General features: G+C 49.2%; 2 protein-coding genes across 3 annotated transcripts; one reads left to right on the forward strand and one right to left on the reverse strand.

Moving 5' to 3' along the window:
* Positions 1-1,240: 1,240 nt before the first annotated feature.
* Positions 1,241-14,276, reverse strand: LOC135365997 (uncharacterized). Its single transcript, XM_064598646.1, has 4 exons — positions 14,005-14,276; positions 6,706-6,977; positions 5,370-5,530; positions 1,241-1,378 (listed from the first exon to the last, which is right to left on the reverse strand). The coding sequence occupies exons 2-4, from the start codon at positions 6,871-6,873 to the stop codon at positions 1,258-1,260; spliced, it is 450 nt and encodes a 149-aa protein (XP_064454716.1). The 5' UTR covers positions 6,874-6,977; positions 14,005-14,276; the 3' UTR covers positions 1,241-1,257.
* On the forward strand, positions 13,689-15,772 carry LOC135365996 (uncharacterized). Of its 2 annotated transcripts, XM_064598644.1 has the most exons (3): positions 13,689-13,983; positions 14,074-14,594; positions 15,606-15,772. In XM_064598644.1, exons 1-3 carry the CDS (start codon positions 13,773-13,775, stop codon positions 15,609-15,611), a joined length of 738 nt encoding a protein of 245 aa, XP_064454714.1. In that variant the 5' UTR covers positions 13,689-13,772; the 3' UTR covers positions 15,612-15,772. The 2 variants fall into 2 exon arrangements, with proteins under 2 accessions (XP_064454714.1, XP_064454713.1); XM_064598643.1 differs by having other exon boundaries at positions 13,689-14,594.
* The last annotated feature ends 8,366 nt before the right edge of the window (positions 15,773-24,138 follow it).

Raw genomic sequence — 24,138 nt, forward strand, 5'->3', positions numbered from 1 at the left:
AATGTTGACACCGTTCTGATGACGAGCTATGATTGTCATGAATCCACTGTAGCTTGGATTTCCGGCAGCGTCCACCAGGGGTTGCGCAGACGTCGGCCGCCGAGAAAGGCTGCCCAAAATTGCTCTTCCGGCGTAGCACATCATCGGTGAGGTGCCGCTTTCCAACATGCCATATTTGACGAGCTTGATGCGATCCTGCTTTGGTTCTGGTGACGCTACCTGGTATGCATCTGTGTCGGGCATCAAGCCGAGGAAGCAAATTAGAGCTAAATATGTAACTTTGCACCATAATGCAGCCACTCCAAGTGTAGGACAGGCGTACAGCATCGGAATTATGACTACTGCAATGCTTCTCCTTACTCGTCCTCGCAGATACAGGCCGTAATCCAGCAGATAATTCTTCCACCTCAGACGCTGGTCGTTATCCACCAGGGGAGATTGTTCTTCTTCTTCATCTAACTGCTGTGGCGCACAGCCAAAGGCAATAGGCCAAGGGAGATCGACCGGCCAACAGAGTTCGAACTGGTTTAAACCGGTTGGAACCGGTTCAGGAAAGTGATTTTGTGAGCAGATTGCCATAAGTTAACAGCAAGCACATCCTTACGATTCTCAAACAACAGAAACGTAGTTTTGTTGTTGCCGACACAGCAGCGGTTCACAGCAACACTGTGTTACATTTCAGTGCAACGCTACTGTACCATACTCTACTCCCTCTGTTCACGTATCGTATACATCCCATTACATCCTGCTCGGGGACTGGCCGTTAGTTTCACAGCCCAAAATGAAAACTTCAGGTTGCTGGACGACGAAAATCGCGTACAAGGAAGCCTACAACTTCCAAAAGGACTACCTCAAAACTAAACACAACTGAACGAGCGCAATATCTGCGAGGAGCAAATACCTCGCACACTTGGGTTGCACTTTTGTTTTGTTCAGTTTCGGTTTCGAATTTGTTTCGCAACGCGGCTCAATCCGCTGTGTAAATCGTAGTTCCGATCTCTCACAGCGCGCACTACCGTCTGAACAGTTTCGCCGAACCGGTAACCGCCTAAATTTATTTCGTTTCAGTTCCGGTTCGGGTAAAAGTGAGAAAAACAATGCTTTGGTTCTGTGTGCACACGTTAAATTGCAAAAAAAATAAATAAATAAAAAATAAACAAATAAATAAGAAAGAATAAATAAAAATAAAGAAGGCTTAGGAAAATTCGAATATTCACACGCGAGTAACCAGTGATACGGAATTGTCCGTGAAGGTCTTTATTCCGAAGGGCAGACATAATGGCAGCTTGAAGTTCTTCTCCCCGTGTAAGTGGCGTGGTCGAGCCTCTTCTTGAATGTCTCAGGCACAAATGGATTCCGAATGACGTGAGCTAAGAGCCTGCGAAAAGCATGCATATTCACACGTCCACGTCATTTATTAGCGAATTGTATATCGTAAGTGCATTCCTGTTCCGTGTCTAAGAGTAAGCGCCCGTACCCACATGCGGTACACATGCGCGGAAACCGCTTGTGGGCTGCCGCTGGGCGGCAAGAAAGCGTGCAAGAAGGAGGAAAGTAACACTGCTTGCAGCCCAGCAGCCGCTGCCGCCTGCGGTTTCCGCGGCTCTCAAGATGTTGACGCTGACGACGTGCTGCAGACTGCGTGGATGGCCGGAAGAAGACAAGAGCGTGACGCAATCTCCGTCGACCACCTGATTGGACGAAGATGCGCGGCATGCCTCTAAAAATCGTGCATTGCGCGGTCGAGGAAAAGCCGAACGCGGCTCTCCCGCACTGCGGCTCCGCGTACGCGTTGGGCCGCACACCCACATAAGGTAAAAGCGCACTGTAACACGCATGCCGAGCGGAAAATTCTTGCCGCGGTGCGTGAGAAACCGCATCCGCGTTCCGCTTTTCCTCGACCGCGCAATGCACGATGGTGGCGGTGGTGGTGAAAGGGCTCATCGTTGTCGGCCTCACAGAGGTGGGCAACGTCACGACTAACGCCCTGGGGGAATGTGCGTCCTGGGCCGACTTCTAAGGGAGCTGTGACGACATATGTCTGAACGCCCGCCAGACGAAAACACACGAAAAACCCCAGACAGCACAACAGGCACGTGGATTCGAACCCAGGTACTTCCAAGTACCCGGTATCGCGCAATGCACCATTTTTAGCGGCAAGCCGCGCACCTTCGTCCATTTAGGTGGCGAACAGGAGATCGCGTCACGCTCTCTTCTTCTTCCGGCCACCCCTGCAGTCTGCAGCACACTGTCAGCGTCAACATCTGGAGAGCCGCGGAAACCGCAGCCGGTAGCGGCTGCTGGGCGGCGAACACTCTTGGCAGGTACAGTGGCCTGATAGACAACTGGAAACGAGATTGGGATGATCCACTATCCCGTTGAAGGGAGGGTCGGTACGCACAACGGATGCCTATGCGTTTCGGCTTCCCAGGAGCCCGTGTATGGCGCCGTTTATCTGATGTACATCTCCCGTCAACTTTAACAATAACGCTGGAAAAAAATTCGGTCTCATTTCCGAGCGCGATAATAGTCACCCTGGGGGCACTGGGGAATTGTTAAGTGAACAAAATTCTTGCTTTAAACCGACAGAATAATTTTGTTCAATTAACATTTCCTCGTGGCCCCAAGTGTTGCTGTAATCGCGCTCGGACACGCGACCATATTTTTTTTTCGGTGTTATTATTAAAGTTGACGGGGGCTGTACCTCGGGTGGTCTTGATAACGGGCTTGTATCGGAAACCAGGGAACCGCATCCCTTGTGCGTACCGACCCTCCCTTCAAGGGGATAGTGGATGATCCCAATCTCGTTTCCAGCTGTCTATCAGCGCCCTATGACACGCAGCTCCGCTATTCAAGGCAACTCTGCGCGCCACTGTAGCAAGCAAAAAGCGTACAATATATCCCAGACAACCGCTAACTCGCAAGTGGCATTTATTAGGCAACAGAAACAAGTTTCAAACAACACAATCATGAAAGAAACACGCACATGGTAACCTCGTGAAACGCGAAGGGCGCACAGGCCCTTATATTACCAGAGCATGCGACCGCAGAGCCTGTCCAATATTTACGACTGATTAGTCAATCGCACATAACGAACTTCTGGGTGAAGCAGTCTGACTGAGGGCGCGCTGTGGTCGCGTACTCTGACAAAATAGGGGCCTGCGAGCCCTGCTTGTGTTGCGAGGTTATCACGCGTATGCCACCTTCAAGACTGTGTTGTCCAAAACTTGTTTCTATGACCTCATAAACGTCAGATTCCAGTTAGCAGTTGTCTCGTCTAGAGTCGCTAAATATAGGGAGCAGAGTAGCGACACTGAGCCACGCCGACGAGCGAGAGCGCCATCTTGGGTCCGGAACGGCTGCATCGCCTAGCAATGGGACGCCATTCTTCCCCTTCTCTGCCGGAGAACAGCGCGCAGTCGAGCCAGCTCGCAACCGAGGAAACCGGTTTTGGATGGAGGGGACCCAACACGGACGGCGCGTTCTTGGAAAGAGAAACCACGTGACACGATCGTGCCCAATCGCGGATACAGGGCCCCTATTAGTCTCGTCTACGTGCACCCTTTTTGCTTCCGGTGTATGTCTAGCCTGGCCCCGAATGTCTACACTTGTGTAATGCAGTGCCGTTTGTTTTTATCCATTACAGAAAAGCTAGGAGAGGCAGCACAGATGTCGTTTGTGTAGCTGAGTTATACGGCCAAGCGGACATCCTCTCGAAGAAGGTATGCAACTGCATGAGAACTAATTACCTGAAATTTATTAATTAAGGACAAAAGCGCGATAGCAGAATGAAAGACTATCCTCGTTGAAAGCCATTCCACGTCTAACAAACCCTGTAACACGCATGTGCGTTAAAATGTCCATCCCCGAATTTTCACATGCAAATGAACCGGAACCGAAACCGAAACCGCGGAGACCGGGAACGCAGGCTGCACAGCTAGCACCACCTAGATAGAGAAAGCCTGCTTATTCGTCGACGTGACGTAACAACTAATAATGAGCCAATCAGGATTGTGTTTTCAACGGTGACAGCCAATCACGAACGTGCTTTCACCGGTCGCGGTCATGAAGACGAACCACCATCATCTGCGAGTAGTGATTGAACGTCCCCGCGTACAAAATGCGGAAAAAACAAACAAAATAAAGCCCAAAATGGCCCCAATCTTTTTCAAAATTCATTTTCTGGAAAGCGTGTTGCACTTTTCGTCTAAATATTCAGGTCTGCAGGTTCCAAGTAAGCTGGAATCATTTGCGGGTTCTTGAATTCGCAGAACGGCGAATTGCAGTAGCAGACGAATTCCGACTATATATGTCCACGTAGCGAGAGGGGGAGAGGAGGCAATATGCAGGCCTTCTGCATCTAGGTGACGTTGGCACAGCGCTCATTTCATGTCAGAGGGCCACGTGATTTGTAGCGATGGAGATGATTGGATAAGTGCCGATCCGCTGGCCAGGTAAACCGCTTTCCGGCGCAGACGATGCGTTCTTGAGGCCCGCTTTTTCTGTTTCCGCTCGTTTGCACACCGAGATTCAACGATGGACAGTTCACGGCACGCGCTCTTTCCTGGAGTTTTTTAAAAGATAGAATGGCTTTCAATGAGGATTGTATCCCGTTCTACTATTTCGCTTTTGCCCAAAATTTCATAATTAAAGAGTTAATTAACGCATTTTAGGTAATTAGTCATCTTGTAGTTACACACACACTCTTCCACAGGGTGTGCGCCTGGCCGTATAACTCAACTGCAAAAACGACATATGTGCTGCTCTCGTAGCTTTTTCTTAAAGATTCTGTAAATGATAAAAAATTAAGACATCTATACCAGTGTTTCCCAAACTTTTGGCGGTGACGGACCCCCGGAAACGATGAGAACCAATTCACGAACCCCCCCCCCCCCCACACACACACACACACCGTCACAACCAGTGCATAACTAGCAACCTCGTCAGCTGCTGTGTGCTTTCGATACAGCTTGTGATGTGATGTGATGTGATGTGAATAAAGAAAAAAATCGATACAGCTTCAGAAACGATTCCGGACTGGTTTCTTCTTCTTGTTTGTATGTGTATGACGCGGACAAACGTGCATTGCAGGACATTTCTATCAGAAATTAGAAGCTAGCCGTTGAAGCATGCTCGTAGCAATTTTGGAAGTTCTCGGTCTTTGGAAATCGGGCATCATGTACGAGCGCGTGTTTGTCGGGACGAAAATCCTCACTGAAATGTGAGAGACGGTCGCGGACCCCCACGGACACTCTCGCGGACCCCCAGGGGTCCGCGGACCACACTTTGGGAAACACTGCTCTATACCAGTGTGCTGCGATCTGTGTAGCGCCTATATACGGGCGTTACTTGTCTCCATGTGTACTTACATGCCACTGAGTTGGCTCTCAGGATCATCGAAGTCATCAGTCTCATGTTCCCGAGCCGCAAGCTCGCAAGCGAGTCTTTCCACGCATCTGTTATCTTGGCCCAGGAATCCGCCGCAGAGCAGGTACTGAGCGACGGCCCGGTCCCTCTGTCTTTCACTCAGCTGCGCGTAGAGACACTTCATATGTCACAGATACGGTTCCAGAAAAATCCGAAAAGCAATAAGGAAGGTAAAACATCTAGCTGCTCGAATTTAACTAAAAAAAAAAAAAAAAAAAACGTCTTAGAGGGGCACTAAAGCGCAGAAATTTCTCCTCACTGGATGGATCGACGATGCCTTTACGTTGAGAACAATACAGAAGGAACAGAATTCGTTGGTGCACGAACGTTTCGTGCCGATTATGGCAAGTCTGACACCGCATCGTAGCGTCATTATGTGTTTAACTTAATTCTCATTCATCGTGCAGTGATAGCAACAAGTGTGCGATATAGCGTAGAGCTTCGAAGTGTAGGAACAACATTAACAATACCCTCTCTTATAATCCACACTGTACATTTTATTCCACATTTTATTCCGGTCTCCCCAAATGTTCCAACGTAAATATGAACGACACCTTTCGCCGCATATTACGGTGGTACAGATCCCGACAAAAGTTTACGGAAAACCAGAGCGACACATTTCTTGATCGGAGCGAGACCCTATACACTCTAAATCTTTTCACACCTTTAAAGGTGTAACAACGTGCGTGGCGCACGCCTTTTTAGGTGTAATTTTGGTAACATCATAATGGAGCACGGTTTCGCACAAATTTTCTTTACTCGAGTGTTGTCTGCCCTCCAAAAATTCAGTCTCGCAACATCTGAACATTGTTCAACGGTATTGTAGACACTTGCGCGTGCTCGATTATCGATAGCGATGCATATATTCATTAGCTCGTACCTACGATATCCAAGACATAATGAAAGCAAGATTTGCACTGACACTTGATCTTTAGTAATGCTTTCCAAATTTTGTAAAATATCATCCTGGAGATGCAATGTTACGCAACCAGGTTGAATGTTCATAGCGCACACCTTTGAAGGTGTGATAAAGTTTACAGTGTAGCAGCCAGCGGGAGTGGACGCACTTACTGAGAGGTGTATGGAGTACCCTGCCACCGGTTTGTTAGTCTATCTGCTCGTGTTTGCAGCAAAGGTATCGCTGCGAAGGCTATATACACCACTCCGGTTTTCCGTAAACTTTTGCCGGGACCTGTACCCTAAGCCTATAACGAAAGAGGAATACAACGCGGGAAAATGTGATGGTATAGACGTACGTACCCACTACCCACAACGTACCTGAAGCCGCTCTAGCAAGGCAGCTGTAAGCTCAGCTTCGCGAAGTTGAGACACAAATTGAAGAGGAGAGGAGGCATCTCTTCGCCGCCTTCTTCTTCCTCCTGCCATGATGGGAATGCTGAGGGGACTCATAAGAAGTCCCAGCAATGGCGCCACGAGTAACGGCATGCTGGCAATGAGCAGACGTCGCTTTGCGCTCCGTCGCTTCTTCTCAGCGAAACCGTAATAGATGGACGCCTTGTAGTCGAGGACCACTGGTTTGTAACGGTGACCTGCGATTAGAAGACTGTTTCAAGTTTTCAACTTTCTCTTGCTTCCAGTGGGGCATTTAATACGTGAGAAAAATCACCAACCACGGCTTTCAGACATATGTCGGCACAGTTCCATTAGAAGTCGGCCCAGGACGCACATTCCTCAAGGGCGTTAGTCGTGACGTTGCCCACAAGTGTGAGGCCGACAACGGCGACCCCATTCACCAGCACCAGCACCACCACCAACCACGGCAAGCAGTTCCGTCGACACTTGGATACGTATATGCCTACAGCCCCTTCATCATTTTCAATAGTCATGACGATGCCCAAAGATGCGAAAACGACAACGGCAAGCGGCCTCCAACATGGATCACTACCACGACCACCTGGAAATACGCTGTCTTCGATTCAGAAGCGATGAACGTATCATTCGACTGAATGGTTTGCCCAGAGCCATATAGCTCGACGTTTCGGGGCCTTAGAAACTCACGATCACGATCATCTGATAAGGCGTGAGTTCGGGCCCTGCTACAAACTCACGTGAAGGTCGACACGGCGTATCGGTGAGCTCGATCATGCCGCATATTAGTGCACTCACCGGATAACATCACACTCGTAAACAGAGCAGGTGTTATGTTATCTGGTGAGTGCACTAATATGCGGCATGATCGAGCTCACCGATACACCATGCCGACCTTCACGTGAGTTCGTTCGTAGCAGGGCCCGAACTCACGCCTTATCAGGTGATTCTGATCGTGAGTTTCGAAAGCACCGAAATGCCGAGCTATGCCCAGAGGGGGTGGCGTGGGGATGCCCCAGTGTGTGTCATGCAGTGAAGTCCTGCTCTTATACCCCTGTCACACGGGCATTTCGATCCTTCTCGAATCCGATCTGCATCGAACTTCCCGAGCACGCTCGAGTTTTGACGCTGCTACACGGCCGCTTTCAATGCGCATTGAATGGTTGACCTGTGCAAATGAATAAACGGAACTCATTAATTTTGCGTTTCCTATATAACAGCGATATTAGTGGTAATTTATCGTATACCGATGTAAGCATCATTTGCAGCTTCGCGCGCATGTCCGTCTTAAGTTATGACAGTTCACCGGGGTCGAGGATGCAAATGGCGGCCGTCGAGCCGTCTTGAAATTCTCAATCCTGTTATGGGAACTGTCTTGAGTCAAGCAGGATCAAAGTTCGATCCTGCTTGGAAGCGACGTGTAGCACCATCCGATCTGCATTGGGTTCAAGCAGGTGCGGTCGAGCAGGATCGAAAATGCCCGTGTGACAGGGGTATTAGATTGTATATCTCAGACGAAATACATCAGTGTTACCGAAATGAAAGCTCACCAAAGTGGAACTTCTTCACGACGTACGACTCCACAGGCACAAGATTATGCTTGAGCCTCCTGCGAGGTCCCACTGCCGTCCCTGCCAGCGCAGAAAGGAGCAACAGACGCCAGGGCAACATGACGGTACGAGCAGCTAAGCCACGCCGAGCAGCGGGACGCGAAAACGGGCAGATGTCTCACAAGATATGGTGAACGTTTTGTCCGGCTGCCTCGTTCCGTTCTGCTCCAGGAGTCACCGAGTGAATCGTCGGATGCGTGTCCCCTTCTCGCATGTTTTCGTGCGTCCCTTCTGGGCACGCTAGCCGTAACACATATCTTCCGCTTGGGTGGATGTCGGTCAGTTTGGACGCGAATACATCGCCATTGTGAGAGTGAACGAGGCTGACGGGAGTGTCGAATTGAGAAGCGCAGTTAAGGTCACCTGCCACTGTGCTAGTGTTGTCTTGATGGATGCCGTAAAAGCGGTTAATTTCGCGGTCTTCGTAATAGACCTCTCCCTGTTTGTAAACAAATGACGTCATAGTGTTCGGCAGCGCCACCAATTTGGTAGACTTGAACTATACGCTCGAAGCTAAGGGGGCGAACAAGGTCGCGCTAGAAACCCACGGTCTTGAGGGATTACGATGGTCCCTGGTAGGGACGTGACCTTCGGTCCTACTTTCCTTTCAGTAGGAGGCACGAACACGTGCCCATTCGTGGAACCCAGCCCTCCCCTTCCGATTTGTTTCGTTTTCAGTCTATCTACCAACGTCATGATGACGTGTCTCGAGTAGAGGTCCATTAGCAAATTCGGTGTACGGGATGCGTACGGAATACTTGAGGGCGCTTTAATTTCGCGGAGCACGTTTTCTGTAGTTCTACCACGGAGGTCATGCAGGTGGGAAATGCTCGCATATGACAGCGCACGGTCCCCGCAGACAGGTCGTAGACTTCGATGACGGCACGATGCTTGATGTCGTCCTTCGCTTCAGCCGTTGTCACCTGCGACCTTCAAGCGTCTCGACGCGAGATCAAATGGGAGAGTACAGCCACGTGACTTGTAACTATTACCTAGAAGGGTACGTGAGCCCATATGCATGTAACATCACAACGCCATCGGTCTACTGCATCATACTTACGCTTTTATTCAATGCCCCTCGTATACTAAAATAGTGTTACAATAAATTGCTCTTAGTGGGACCGTCCGTCATGGTGGAGTTTTTATGAGCCATTGATATGTTTGTGGGTTTTGCTGTTGAACTATTTGTGTTTTATGACAACTCTGTGTTTGTAATCGTTTTTGTCGGAATCGCCAACACCACGACCATCATCATCATCGTAATAGTTCCACGAGTTTGTGACCAATATAACTCGTCATCTCTGTCCCTTTAAATATCATGCCAATGATGAGGACGGTGCCCAGAAGGAGAACATTCTCTGTTCGAAATATCTGCGGCTCTCGTCGTGAGGCACTTCCCATCACAATAAGTGGGACAATTCGCTAAAAGTTATTGTATTGCATACTTTGCGGCAGTCGCTAGCAAAAAATTAAAAAAAAAAGTAAATCCTCACGAAAGTTACTACTACTTCTGTAACATCGAATTCGTGCGGTGGGATATTATATTAGATATGCATAAAAGAAGAACATGATAACGTTAATGTCAACATAGTCAAGACTGGCTGCTGCAATTAACGGAAGAGAACATATAAAGATAGGAAAATACAGGAGAAAGATAGGATGAATTAGAACAGTTTTGCGGCTCTCGTGGCAATTACGACAATACTCCTGAGACACAAAGCAGCAGTCCTTCGTTTTGTGCTTGTGTAGTGACGTCATGTGTGGTCACCTGACATTGGAAAACATATTGCTACGCCGGAGTAGGCGAGGCATGCCGTGAGTTGTTGCGGTATGCGTTCAATTACGAGGGGAAATTGTAAACACTCACGCTACTGCCACATTGGGCCCGCTGTATGGTGCCTGTGACGCATGCCCATGTTTTCCCATGTCACGTGGCTCCAAGGCGCTCAAAGGCTGCGCGTGACGTCATGTGCAGAAGCCTCATGGTGGTGCTGGTGAAAGGGCAGAGGTGGGCAACGTCACGACTGACGCCCTGAAGAAATGTGCGTCCTGTGCCGACTTCTAAGGGAACTGTTCCGACATATATCTGAAAGCGTCTGAGGAAAACCCAGTAAAAACCCCAGACAGCACTGCCGGCGCCGGGTTGCGAACCCGGGTACAGGTTGGGACAAAAGTTTACGGAACACGCGAGCGGTGTACTTTTTCGTCGGTACGACACCCTAGCGGCTGGCGGAAGCGGGTGAGTTCACTGCTTCGGAGGGGTGCAAGCGTGCGATGCCAGAGACACAGCGGTAGTTCTGGTATCGCCTGGTTGTTTGGGAAGTGGAAGCTACCGCTGTGTGTCGCTAACAGCGTGCCCTTCCACCCCTCCGAAACAGTGAACTCACCCGCTTCCTGCAGCCGCTAGGGTGTCGCACCGAAGAAAAAGTACGCCGCTCGCGTGTTCCGTAAACTTTTGTCCCAACCTGTACCTCCCAGTCTCGACGTGACATGGCCAGCACGCTAACCACAAGCCTCAATAAGGCTTGTGCACATACCACAAACCAACTGGATCGAAAATTAAGTAACTCGAAGAAACATGAATTCGGTTCCCACGTGTGCGATTCCACGCTAAAACGTCCAGAGACACTGCTGGACCCCGCGCATTTTTTTTTCTGGAAAAATTCTAAGGTGTTTCTGCGCTGATGCCATGTGTCCCGGCTCTGGGCACGATCGAACTGGGCGAAACGAAGCTGGGCCCGTGCTTGGTCAAAACAACTTAGTAATACGTGAGGAAGATAACTGGGGCACACTGACAGCGAGGGGAATGTTGCTGTTTTTTTTTCTAATCGCGTAGAGGAATGTCTTCTCTATGTTTGTGCAAAGTCACGGGCGCTTTACGGCAAGTTGTGTGCTTCCACGGAGGCGACGAAAAGTGCAATCTTCTTGCAAACTCAGAAATTTTTTAAGCAACAATTTATTGCTTCAATTTTGCTGATATATATATTTTTTGTGTGTGTGGAGGTTATTCGTCGCTTCAAATTAGTTTTTGTAGTATAAATTGCCAATGTTGACACTTTCTTTTTTTTTTTGTTGCGAAAATGGGCATAAACGATCCCAGAATACAGTATGAAAAGGTCGGACTAGGAGCGTGAAATGGTATCAGATTATTACACAGTCTCTCTCCTAAGACATATAAAAAAATCGCGAGGGTGTTTTTTAATAAGGTCGAGAAAATATTTTTTTTCCCGGAAGATGGTCTGCCGAACACTCCAGTACAGCGTCCACCGGTCTTGTCGCCGTACAGGGCGCGTTTTGTTTTCTCTTCCGCGCCCGCCGAAGGCCGGGTCCCATAGCTCCAATTTGAGCTGCATCGCCACACCCACACCGCCAGCTGCAGGGGAGGTCCCATACCTTCAGCATAGCTTTTAGCGGCAGCGCCAGAGCGCCGGAGCGGCAGAAATTCTCTGGCGCCCCTGTATCCAAAAATTTGGTTGCTCTGGCGCTCGTCTTTCCACCCAATCAGATGCATTGTTTACGTCGATGATCGACGGTCGACGGCTCGCCATTATGGCGGCGTTGGTCAAAGAAATATGATTTCTATGGTGTATGTGGCGTACGCGTGTAGGGCTCATCAAGCTGTGTCGTCGAACTTTGTTTAATGGAGTCTCAGTAAAGATGGAGACATCTCTTCCATTTCCCCCCTTTTGGATCAGTGCCACGTGATTTCTATACCACGTGACCCTCCCCGAGGCGAGCGCACTCTCCAAAACATGACATCATTGCAATTTGTGGGCTTATGATTAGGTCACCCGTGCATCGCCTCATCGAAACTTGTGGAGGTTCAGCAGATCTTCAAAAATTGACAGAAATGCACAGCGGTCGTAAACAGGATTGAAATTTCGCGTATAGAATTCGTGAGGCACCTTCTTTTCATAAAAATAAACGCTCTTTTCCGAGTCCGGAGTGGCTCAAGCGACAGGGAATCAACGTAATGCGAAAAAAAAAAAGAGAGAGAAACTACCACGACAACGGCGAAAGCAAGCAGACGGGAAACGAACGAGGAAGTTGGCATGTCGAACTTTTTTGCTCGTCTCCCCTCTCAGAACACCGTCTTGCCTCTCAACTTCTTGCTCGACATGGCAGAAGCGCGAATAAAGATGGCTGAAGTAGGAACATCACCTACCATGGTGAACGGAGGCACCTTGAACACACGTAATTTTTGCATTCCTTTCTGTTGGCTTTCGTTTCATCCCGCCCTATATAATACTCTCATTCTACATAGAACGGTCTACAGATAACATAAGAAGAATAGTCTCTGTTTGAAGTGTCGGCGGCTCTCGTCCTAAACCTCTTCACCATCATCATTGACTAACAGCAAAGCGGCCCTATCCTGTTTCCTTGGTTCCTATCCTGTTTCCTTTCTTTCTGTGTTAAGATAGTCTGCGACGTGCATACCCTGATCCTTGTGACCTGTAATGAGCTCCTGTCCTCGGGCCACACTGTGTGATTTCAATGGGTTCTGAGCCATGTCGGCATCCCCGGCAATACTCGCGCTGACGCCGCGGCGAAACGTGCCCATGCGGTTGGTGGAATACACATCTCGACATCCGCCTGCCAACTGCAGCGACGCCGCTTCCTTACTGTCAATACCAAGCTGTTTGCCAAGGACGCTGCCAGGACCAGTCCATTCTTGAGGGCCAATGACTCAACGATAGACTACACTATCTGCGGCCGCGTCTCAAGGAGGGAAGAATCTGTCATCCATCGGCTCCGCCCTCAACGTCTCCCGCACTCCGTCACTGCTGTTCAAAATGGGCCAGCAAGCAACACCCTTATGTTCTACCTGCAACGTTGAGGCAGATATTCGTCACCTTCTGCTCGAATGCCGCCGTTCCAGGTCCTTCCGCGACAACCTCAAGTCCCTCCTGGCCAGCCTCGGGGACTCCATCTCCCTCGCAACACTACTTGGCACACGGAGCAGTGGTGTAACCGCGGCGCTTCTCCACTACCTACGTGATACCGGTCTCCTCAACAGCCTTTGACATCGTGTGTGGGAAGGCGGCAGACGTATGACCCCTCCACCCCTTTCCCCCGTTTTTTTTCCTTTTCGTCTAATAAATATATCCCCCCCCTCATCGCCTTACTTTTAACTACCGCAGGACCACGCTCTAAGGAATCATTTATTAAGGAATAGCAAGCCGTCCTTTCTGGTTGACCTTTCCTGTGAAAATAAATAGATTCCCCCCCTCTTCATCACAAAATCGCATTCCGCATAGTTTTGCATACGGAGAAAAAGAAGTGGTGGTGGTATCAAACACGCGCTGACGCGCTATATTTCACGCGCCATTCCTACCGTGCCGTTCCCGTGACCATCACCGTCTCATTATCCTCTGGCTACACTGGAGCGCTGGAAGAAACTCGGGCATGACGTTGTACTACTACGCCGGTTATCCTGAACCATCTCATTACAACTACCACGCCTACGACAGAGCAGGGGCCCACGTCAGCGTCAAAGCGTACGCCCCCTTCCTTGACACAGATGGCAGTAGCGTTGATGCCGGCTATCCTCAAGCGACGACCAGTGCCCACCCGACGCCGATCCAACAACTTCCAGAAGAACCATTGGAGCAACTAAGTACGTATAGAGCCCGTTCACCTTCACTGTATCGGGAACCTCCTGGCCCGGCTGCTGACGTTCTGCCCCCGGTGACGCCCTACATTCCAGAATACGGGCCATTCGGCACTGAGTGGAGCATCGGACGCGTTGAAGAGCAAGGCTACGAGTTCCAGAAAAATGTCGGTGGAATGTTTCTGGTGGAAGGGGACGTGTACCCCGCCCGAGAACCTCTCGTGCCAGCGGTTCCTCCAGTCGTGGTAACGGCACCGCTAGTAGGAGCGCCCCCACAACATGCTCCAGAAACACGAGGGCATGACGTCGGCTGCTGTTATCTACTCATCGCGCTGGCCATCTTCGTTACCGTTTGCGGCGCCACCATGTATATCTTGATAAAACTCGCGGATCTACTCGTCGAATGGAGGAGAAGCACATCGATCGACCAAAGCGTACGATTCGCCTTTCATGTGACGCGCGGTAATGAGAGAACGCGCCCTCGAGTACTCGTCGAGAATAAGATTCTGGAAGATGCTTCGGTCAATGACTACACTGGCAGGAATACGACCGAGGACGCCCTATATGGACTGGTAATGTCGTGGAGTAGTATGGCCAAGCCGTCCGTGAATGATACCGTAAGTGAGTTTAACCCAATACGAAGTCTTACGGTGTATCAGTAAAATCCCCTTGCTAAATAATTCGCGAACGGCTGCATCAATCCAACAACTTTTTTTTTATCTATCTGACCGATACCACCTACAACTCCGTAGCGTGTGAATGAGTGGGAGGCGCTCATTTAACTGGGATACCCTGTATAGGAGACCGGAAGCACTTTTACGAAAAGCAGGCGCAAAAAAACAAACAAACAAAAAACTTTGCCTAATAGGTCAGCATTGTGATGTCAGCCACCATAGCCCCAAGCAGCACAATGTACTGAAAGTCGAGTGCAATAGGAGTGGACGATATGTGTCTTATCAATGTTTTTTTAGTTTCACGAGTCTGTCAGGGCCTTCACCTACCCGTCCACCACTATTGCACTCGACTTTCAGTACATGCTTCACCTACCCGTCCACCACTATTGCACTCGACCTTCAGTACATGGTGCTGCTTGGAAGAAAGGAATAGCACGATTAGCCTCGAGCGCCGTTATCGGACCGCTTTCCTACCTATCTAAACAACCTTCCCAGTAAATGGGAAGGTGTTGACGATAACGGTCCGGAAAAACTAGAAGCTAGTCACGCTGTACCTTGAAACTCTTACAAAACTGCATAACCGCATAACATGCTCCTACCCAAAGATGGCCCCGAATGATATTGTTCTCTCCCCAGATTTGTTGAAAACGTTGTGATTTATGCAGTCTCGTTAACTGTTACAAAAAGGCCGCGCCTTTCACAGGTTATAGGGTGCACTAACGGTGCCGTTCTGTGGCTGGCCTATAGCGTGCTATGTGGTGAAGTTCAGTTCAGACTGCTTCCTTGATGGTATCATTTTCACTGGTCATCTCCGATCTGCTAAAATTCCGTAATGCCTATAGCGCGTATGGGGTCTCCCCTCCAGTGCCTGAAATGTGAATGTGGACACTGCTGAGCCCTTTGTATATCGCCTTGAAAGAATGGCGCACAAATAATGAATGCGTTCTCCTTTAGAATTGACCTCTTCCATAACGGAACACAACGCCGGCCAAGCCACGACATGGAGGACCAGCTTCTGCATGACTTCCGTCGCATTCGATCGCATTCTATACTTTCTTGCCGCCAAGAACGCGATCCATTTTGCCTTTGGTTTCAGGCAATAAATACATGTGGTTATATTACTTCGTGCGATTCTTGTATTACTTTGTCTCTTTCTGAGCGTCCCTGTTGAAACTCATCCACACAAGCCTTATGCCTGCAGTAGAGTACGGTGAAGTACGGCACAGCAGAGTTCGGCTATCGTCTCTACAACTACTAGTGTAACCTTACCGTTCCGATGTAACTGAAAAAAAAAAAAAAAATCTGGACACACGTCGATGACGATGAATGACCCATACCTGTATACTACACGTCGCCGTCCTCGGTTACCTCGGTATATTACCTCGGTTGCGCTCGAAAGTGCTGTGCCAATATTGTATTTGAAGGTGGACCATGTGCAGCACGTGTTCATTACTCGAAAGAAACAGTCTTGCAACACTTGGATATTTGAGATGCGGTAAACCACGGAGTGCTGATTTTAGACATCCGTGTCCCTATTACATCCAGTGGAGGTGGGAGATTCCACGCTGAAACGCCCAGAGACCCTACTCGACGCCCCGCATTTTTTTTTCTGGAAAAATTCTGAGCTGTTTTCTGCTCACATGTAATGTCTGGCTACGAAGTATTTGTGCGTTGATGTCAGGCGTCCCAGCCCTGGGCACGATCGAAAAGCGCGCGCTTCGTCAAAGACAGTGTACGTAAGGAGGACAACTGGCGCACACTGAAAGCGAGTGGAATGTGGTGTCTCATCTATGTTTGTGCAAAGTCACGTGCGTTTTACTGCAAGTTGTGTGCTTCTACGGAAGCAACGAAAAATGAAATCATCTTGCAAATTCAGGATTTTTTTTTAAAGTAACAATTTATCAGTTCAATGTCGCTGATATTTTTTTTTGTTGTGTAGCGGTTATCGGTGGCTTCAGCACGGAAAAGTTTAAAACTTTAATCTGAATTACTTCTCGTAGTAAAAATTAGCAAAGTTGGCACTTTCTCCGAAAATGAGTATAAATTAGCACAGAATACGGTATGAAGAGGTCGGACCAGGAGCGTGAAATGGATATCAGATTACGGCACAATCCCGCTCCTAAAACATATTAAAAAATCGCGAGGTTGTTTTTTTTAAAATAAAGTCGAGAAAATATTTTTTCCCGGAAGATGGTCTGCCGATCACTCCAGTGCAGCAGCGTCCACTGGTCTTATCGCCGTACCAGGCCGCGTTTTGTTTTTTCTCTTCCGCGCCCGCCGCCTTATGCGCACACTTTACGTTATTCATTTATTTATTTGTTATTTTTTTGACTGTCCGTATCATTTTTGTCTATAAAACGGGTGCTCGAACTCCTTGAAAATTGCCGTCTAGCAAAGACCCAGTACAGCAAGCGTGGGACTTCCTGTTCGTGGCAAGTATGTTTTTGTGCAACGAGGGAGCTCTCTATCCAGGCGTCTGCCTAGGACGGGATAATTATTTTATGGTCACATTCCCCGCTTGCGCGGCGCCCATGCTGAAGGACCTCACCATGGACGGTGTGCAGGCGTGAAGCAGGCGGGGCTATAAAGCGTAATTTTTTTACTAATTTTTTCGACTATTTCTGTTGCAATACTGTGCATAGTTTTTGTTGGGCCTGCGCTTATCCGTGCTGGGGACTTCATATTTCTGTTAAAAAAAAGTGAGGTTCGCTTGACAATTTTCGAAGTTCAATTGACAAAAATTAATTTTCCTCAATTGAACATTGCCCAAAGCCTTCCTAAATGGCGGCAAAAGTTTCTAGAAGGTAATTGCCGAAAGTCACACAATCCTCCGGTAAGAATTTTTTATCACTTTAGGTGAAACACCCTGTATAACACGCTGGAGGTCGGCCGTTGCAAAGAATATATGATCCCGCTATCACTCCCGATTTGCCACAAAAACGAAAAAGAAAAAAAAAGAGAAAGAAAGAAAACGCGGGAGATACGCGTTTGCGAGGCAAGAAGCTATGCAAGCAAGTACACTCTTAAAACAAAGCTTCACCACATAGCACGCTGAAGGCCAACCATTGTACAGAGTGATACCTCTATCACTCTTGATTTGTGGAAAACGCGGTGCGTACGCCTTTTTGTGACAATTAACATTTCTGCATAAGTGTCACAAAAAGGCGTACGCCTCCCGTTTTCAACAAATCAGGGGAGAGCACGATGTCAATCGGGCTTATGGTTGGCTAGGAGCGTGCTTTGTGGTGAAGTTCATTTTTAAGAGTGATAGGTCAGCTGTCTGCGCAGCTCCTCTGTTCCTACTCTAACGACCCTATGGGTCCCTCTCCTAAATATAGGGGTAAGAGCAAACAGCTCAAGGTAACGAGGCACACTGTGGCTTCTTCTGTCGATAAATGTCGAGAACAATGCCGGTCGTTGATGATGTAGGCATAGTGTTGAGTAACGTACGTTTCATTTAATTTAGTTAATGTAATTGGACGTATACGGCTGGGCGTTTTTTATCTCTTACAGCTGTGAAAGCAGCACCGATGCCATTCTTGCAGGAGGGCTATGCGGATTTCTCGTAGGAAACCACATGTAACAACTGGACGAATAGTATTTAGGTACAATTCATTGATTACGTTTTTAATTAATCTAAGGTTCTGAAACTAGCACGTGCTTTGAAATATAAATCACCAAGTATTGACACGCAAAGGAGCCGAAACCTGTTCTGAACTACGCACCTCTCGAGCGCAGAAACGACAAGACCCTCGGCTTATCTAGAGTCACTAAATAGGGGTACAGAGTATCGCATTCCCTTTCCGCGCCGGAGCCGCCGTTCGGTGTCCGCGATTGGGCCGATCGTGTCACGTGGTTTCTCCTTCCAAGAACGCGCCGTCCATGTTGAGTCCCCTCCATCCATAACCGCTTTCCTCGGTTGCGAGCTGGCTCGACTGTGCGTTATTCTCCGGCGGAGAAGGGGGAGATTGGCGTCCCATTGCTAGGCAACGCTGCCGCGCCGAACACAAGATGGCGGTCTCGCTCGCCGGCGTGGCTCAGTGTCGCTACTCTGTTCCCTCTTCAGTGACTCTAGTCTTATCTGGGTCAGAAAGTCGTCCATTTGGCCATCAGATCAGCTCCTACACCAATCGCCTACATCGCTACGTAGTAGTATCGCGGTAGTGTTTCCATAAAGGACAAAAAGAAGCGCCCTCTATATGGTCGCGGTGTCGTCAGACACAGAAACTGTGTGGCTACGAGCGACTGCCCACGCGGTTGATTGCGTCTCGTCTCTATGGCAACGGCCGTTGAAAGCATCTCTGCCGTTGGCGGGCTTCTAACGGCATGGTTCTCTCTCCAAGCGTTATTTGTTGACATTCCCCGATTTAATGAATTCCTGCTTCACCTTTTTGCCAACTCAAGCTGTACGATTTATTATGGGCATTATTCGTTATTCGATCATTGTTTATTTATTTTCACTGTACATCATAAACTCACTGTACATTATAAGTCATTGGAATGCACACGGTTTGAAATTCGCGCGCAGAAAGACGTTCGCGCCACGTCAGGGTGGGGAACTGTGGGCGGGGCCTCGGCGCGTGTCTTCCTTTTCCCCTGCTGCATTATTTGGGTCCCGCTGAAGAGAATACGTGAGGAGGATGGAGGAGGTATGGGAGAGGGTGCTGACACGTCACGAAAAGGTCGCTCGGGCCGATGAACAGATTCTTCGGTTGCTCCTCTCCGTATACAGTGAACCCTCGTTAATATGACCCCCGATAATAAGACTTACGCGCTTTACGACCATACTCCTGGGGAACAATGCAGTGAAACCTCTGCAAATCCCCCCGTTAATATGACAATACCGCATTATGACCAAAATTTTCGGGAACGACGAGGGTTCACTGTGAACCCTCGTTATTATGACCATGGTCGTTCCCGAAAATTTTGGTCATAATGCGGTATTGTCATATTAACGGGGGGATTTGCAGAGGTTTCACTGCATTGTTCCCCAGGAGTATGGTCGTAAAGCGCGTAAGTCATATTATCGGGGGTCATATTAACGAGGGTTCACTGTAGTTGCAGGTCCGCTGCCGACTGTCACGACAAAACTCTATTAACTCTGGAAATATGTCGATTTCGAGCAAACGGACTCGCAGGAGAGTTGTTTGGAGTGAAACGCAACTGCCAGGGAACGAACTTCCCCTTTAATCACTGCGTCACGTCGATTGTTTCCTGGAGCTCCTCATGAGTATGACGCACCTCAACACGACACATTTCGGAACGAGTCAGAGTGTTTTATTTTCGGTGCCGTTGCTGCCTGCTTTCTGGAGCTAGCACCTGCTGCGGCGGCCAAGCCAGGGGCGAGGGTCGGGGCAAGGACTCCCACTTCCCTTCCGCTCGACGCCTCCTTCTCCGGCGCCTTCCACTAAAAGGAAACCCAGGCCCACCTAACACTGGTCCCAGTGTACCCAGAGCAAACAAGGCTGTGGGTGCTATGAAGGGTACAGTCATGAGGGCCCCTACCAGGAAAGGGCCCAGAAGTGACAGCACTGGCGAGTGGCGCGTCAACAGCACACGCGGCGACGTCGCCTTGAAGTCGCGTCTTGCTGACATGTCGCTCCTGACGTTAGGGGTTGAGGTGTTCTTCGCCTGGGAGAAGCCATTTTGCAGGAGCAGAAGAAGCCAGCAATACAGCAAGGTTGTTCGAAACATCGGTCACTCTGGAAGCATAGTTAAAGTAATGAATGAATAAATAAATATATCGCGCATAAAGTGACAGAAGTGTAAAGGCTTTGCAAAAGGAAAAAGAAAGATACGCATTGTTTTTCTAAGGCTTCTTTACCTAATAGTGCAGCGCGAAGCATACTGAACTATAACGCCTGTGGCGTGCGGTGGTGGTGGTGGTGGTGGTGGCGGTGGGGAGGGGGGAGCTGTCGTGAGCCAGACGCACGTGCTTGAATAATGCAGCGAACAAGGACTGCCTTGCGGGGGGAGGGTGGGGGTAGCCTGCTCTGGGTTGGCGGCTTGGTGCACCAAGGGAGGAGGAAAGGGAGTGACGAAAGAGGGAGTGGAAGACCATGGTGGTACAGGAGGGGAAGTGGGTGTTAAGTCCATCTTGCTTTGTGATTCGAGGAGTCCAAAAGAACTCAGGGATGCTCAGGCGTCTTCGGTGGTGGGCACCACTGAAGACGTGTGAGCATCCCTCAGTGGCCTTCATCGGGATGCTCCCTGTACCAGGTTACCGCCAGGAAATTTTGGCGAAGTTACCCCATCAGTACTGTCTTGCGGGAGGGGAGGGGAGTAATGGTGAAAGAAGGTGCGGTCAGCCTGCTCGGTGCTCCCAGGAAGGAGAATACGGAAGGGCGGAAGAGTTAGGGGAGATATGATGGTGGCACATGAGAGGGAGGGGTGTGCAGTCCCTCTCGCTCCGAGGTATGGTTAGTCCTAGAGAACTACCCACCACGGAAAACATGCGAGCACGGTAGCCTTCATTGGGATGATCCCTGTACCACGGTAACCGGCAGGATGATTGGCGAAGTTACCCCACGCACCAGTGCTGCTTCGCATTGCAGTTGTCGTGTTTGCAATGCATGAAGATCATTCCCGAATTGCTGTCGCTTCACAAGGCAACGACATCGGCTTGCCCTCAGCGTCAGTTGCGATGCATCTTGTACAACCAGCCCAAGTATCGATAACAGATGCGGTGATAACCGCAAGTAAAGGCAACCGTTGTTCATGCATCTCGCTCACGGTATATATAGACTCCACCGTGCCAGGAGTGCCGCAGCCGAGACTCCCTCTCCCTTCGAATTTCCCAAGCGCCGCTAGGGTAGCTATGCTCCAAGTCCGGCTCGTGAAACTACGCTGTTATTAATAATGGTGCGGTGATGTTACACGTAAGGTTCTTTTGACTTGCGCCGAAAATCTCCGACAGACGGTGCTGGAAGCAATATTTACGTCCCCCACATTGCTACCGTCCTCGGCCGGGATCGAACCCGCGATCTTGAGCTCAGCAAGCCAAAACGCTTCAAACGGTGCTATCAAGTGTAGTAGCTCATCATAATATTCGCGACTCCAGCGAACTATAGGTGGCGCACGCCGAACCTGGACTCGAGGGTTGCCACGTCCACCGCTAGGTGGCTACGGCTTCGCTGGAGTCGCGAATAACGTGGGTTAAATGGAGAACACTCTAACATTTGTTTGATCGGTACTGCGACGAAGATAATGCGGTGATATCACTATCATGGTCTCTCATGGTTGCTTGCGTTACAGGCCATTTATATCTTTTTTTTCTTTTTTATGTGGAGGAGCACAAAGGAGGGCTACACATGGGAAACATTTTAAACATTAGTTCGTAGTTTAATCGTATTGCCTTGCACTGGCCATCGTTCTCATTAGACCATAACAAGTGGATGCATCATAACGGCTGCCCCCTGGCGGCAGGTATACTATACTCCGCCATATCACGGTTTGAAGAAGTATCCAGATGGGCAGCAGGATACTTTCAATGCAGTAAAGCAAAGCATATATGATAAGGATAAGTGCTAATTAAACGTTGCTAATAAGAAGATTCAATGTCTTACCTGTAACCTGTCTTGTGGGCTGCACTGTCTGCGTTGGCTTGCCTCGCGCTCTGTCACGGCCCCAGCGGCGTAACTTGACAATATCCGCTGCTGCCACTGTCAATCATTCTACTATGACGATTCTACAACACAAGCTTGCAACGTCTCTGTCTTCAGGGGCGTCGTACCAGCTGCGAATAGGAGCGTGTACAAACATATTAGTAGATACGGAAGATCGGAGATTGATCTGGCAGATTAGGCACGTAGAGGTCTGAGAATAGGGTGTTCCAGAATAGGGTATACGATCGGGGGCTCTGAGGCCCCAAGGCAATCAGGAGTCGTCATTCTGCAAAACACTCTTTGTGTTCTGGGCATAGAGTGGTGACCCCTTACTTATTTGGGGCCTGAAGGGTCCTACCGAAGTTCTAAGTCCGGCAACAACTCTGCAATTCTAGACCTCCCTTCCCAGATCACACCCCAGAACCGGTCATTAAAACGGAGTCTGACATTCGGGAGGAGCCTAAAAGAAAAGAGGCTTGACCTGTCAATCACAGTTGCGCGCCTCTCATTGGCTTGCTTTTTGCCACGGGAGCCGCCATGACACCCGACGACAACCAAAAATGGCGACGAAGGCAAACACGGTGAAGCGGGAATTTCACAAACGACTCTGATTTTACGCTGCAGATGTACATGCTGTAATAAGTTTCTCTAAAAAACAATTTCAGCTCATGCTCCGCTCTAGATATCTTAACCGAAAATAATGTAACGTAAAAATCGTACCGACGGCCGGATGTGCATCAGCAGGTGGTTCTGCCGGCAGCGGAACAGCGACGGATTGCAGACGGCAATTCCCAACGTGCCTTGCGTTATCTAGGTGGCGTTCATTAACTTGGCTCAAAAAAGCTACTATTTTTCCAAATGGCAAGATATATCCATTTCAACATTCTCCAATCCACTTGCTACCTCAAAATGGCGCTGCCCGTGTAGGATATATGAGGGACGAACTGATTTACAATGTCCTGCATTGTCCTGCAGAGAGCTCAAAAAGTGGGTAGACCTTAAGGTACAGGCATGTCCCATGAATGGCCGGACTCCCGTTTAATATACGGCTCTGGTCGCCCCCAATAAGTGTACGCTCAGCAGCAACTAATACTGCCATGTCACGATGAAATTAAAAGAAACGTAGGCTCGCTCCTTTTGCCATGTCGTATAGTATATTCTGTGGATCTGTCTTTGCGTGAGCTTTCTAACAAGATAGCGACGGATGCATCCTTGAGACCACCTGCTGCTCTCGTGTGGCATCCAGGACACGTACAATACGGAATGGAGTCCTCACACAACAGAAAAATCACTCATGCCATGCCATCGCACAATACGATCGCCCGAATTCAATACGAGCCGATAATATTTGTTTCCGTTCTTGTTTCTGGTAACGGTGGAACGTGGCATGCGTTTCCTTTACCGGCGCCAATTTCGGTATCGTACGATTGCTGTTGCTGTTACCATTACCGTTACCCTTACAGTGTATTCATACGCGCGAGATTCCCCAGAATTCTCAAGAGGAAGATGCGAAAAACGTCATAGCTTTCTGCTGTCACGTGACCGCAAGCGCTCAATGTCGTTTCTTCACGTAGACTTCTAACCAAGGGGAGATATCCTGCGACAAGCCACGTGATATTCCTTAGCAGACGACAGGAAAAGACACAGACGCAGGTCTCGTCTGCTAAGTGCACGGTACGCCACTCCCGAAATTCCGACACCGTGTGAACGCTCAACATAACACGTGACGGAACTTGACGACTCCGTGAGCAGTGCCTTCGCTTTTTCTTCCACTAGAATATTCCGCGAGGATGTCTCTCGTGTGAATACACGGTTACTGTCCCCTGCGACTGCCATCATGTTCACGGTCATTTCACCAAGGACATAACACTGGAACGCAACAC

Source organism: Ornithodoros turicata, chromosome 8, assembly GCF_037126465.1.
Source record: "Ornithodoros turicata isolate Travis chromosome 8, ASM3712646v1, whole genome shotgun sequence".
Lineage (NCBI taxonomy): Eukaryota > Metazoa > Arthropoda > Arachnida > Ixodida > Argasidae > Ornithodoros > Ornithodoros turicata.

Bases quoted from the DNA above. Each gene is read 5' to 3' on its own strand.
- LOC135365996 (XM_064598643.1), top strand. From the start codon at position 13,773: ATGACGTTGTACTACTACGCCGGTTATCCTGAACCATCTCATTACAAC.
- LOC135365997 (XM_064598646.1), bottom strand. From the start codon at position 6,873: ATGCCGTTACTCGTGGCGCCATTGCTGGGACTTCTTATGAGTCCCCTC. The intron at 5,531-6,705 runs GTACGTTGTGGG...CTCTACGCGCAG, and splicing joins CCTTGCTAGAGCGGCTTCAG to CTGAGTGAAAGACAGAGGGA. The intron at 1,379-5,369 runs GTAAGTACACAT...TGCTTTTCGCAG, and splicing joins GAGAGCCAACTCAGTGGCAT to GCTCTTAGCTCACGTCATTC.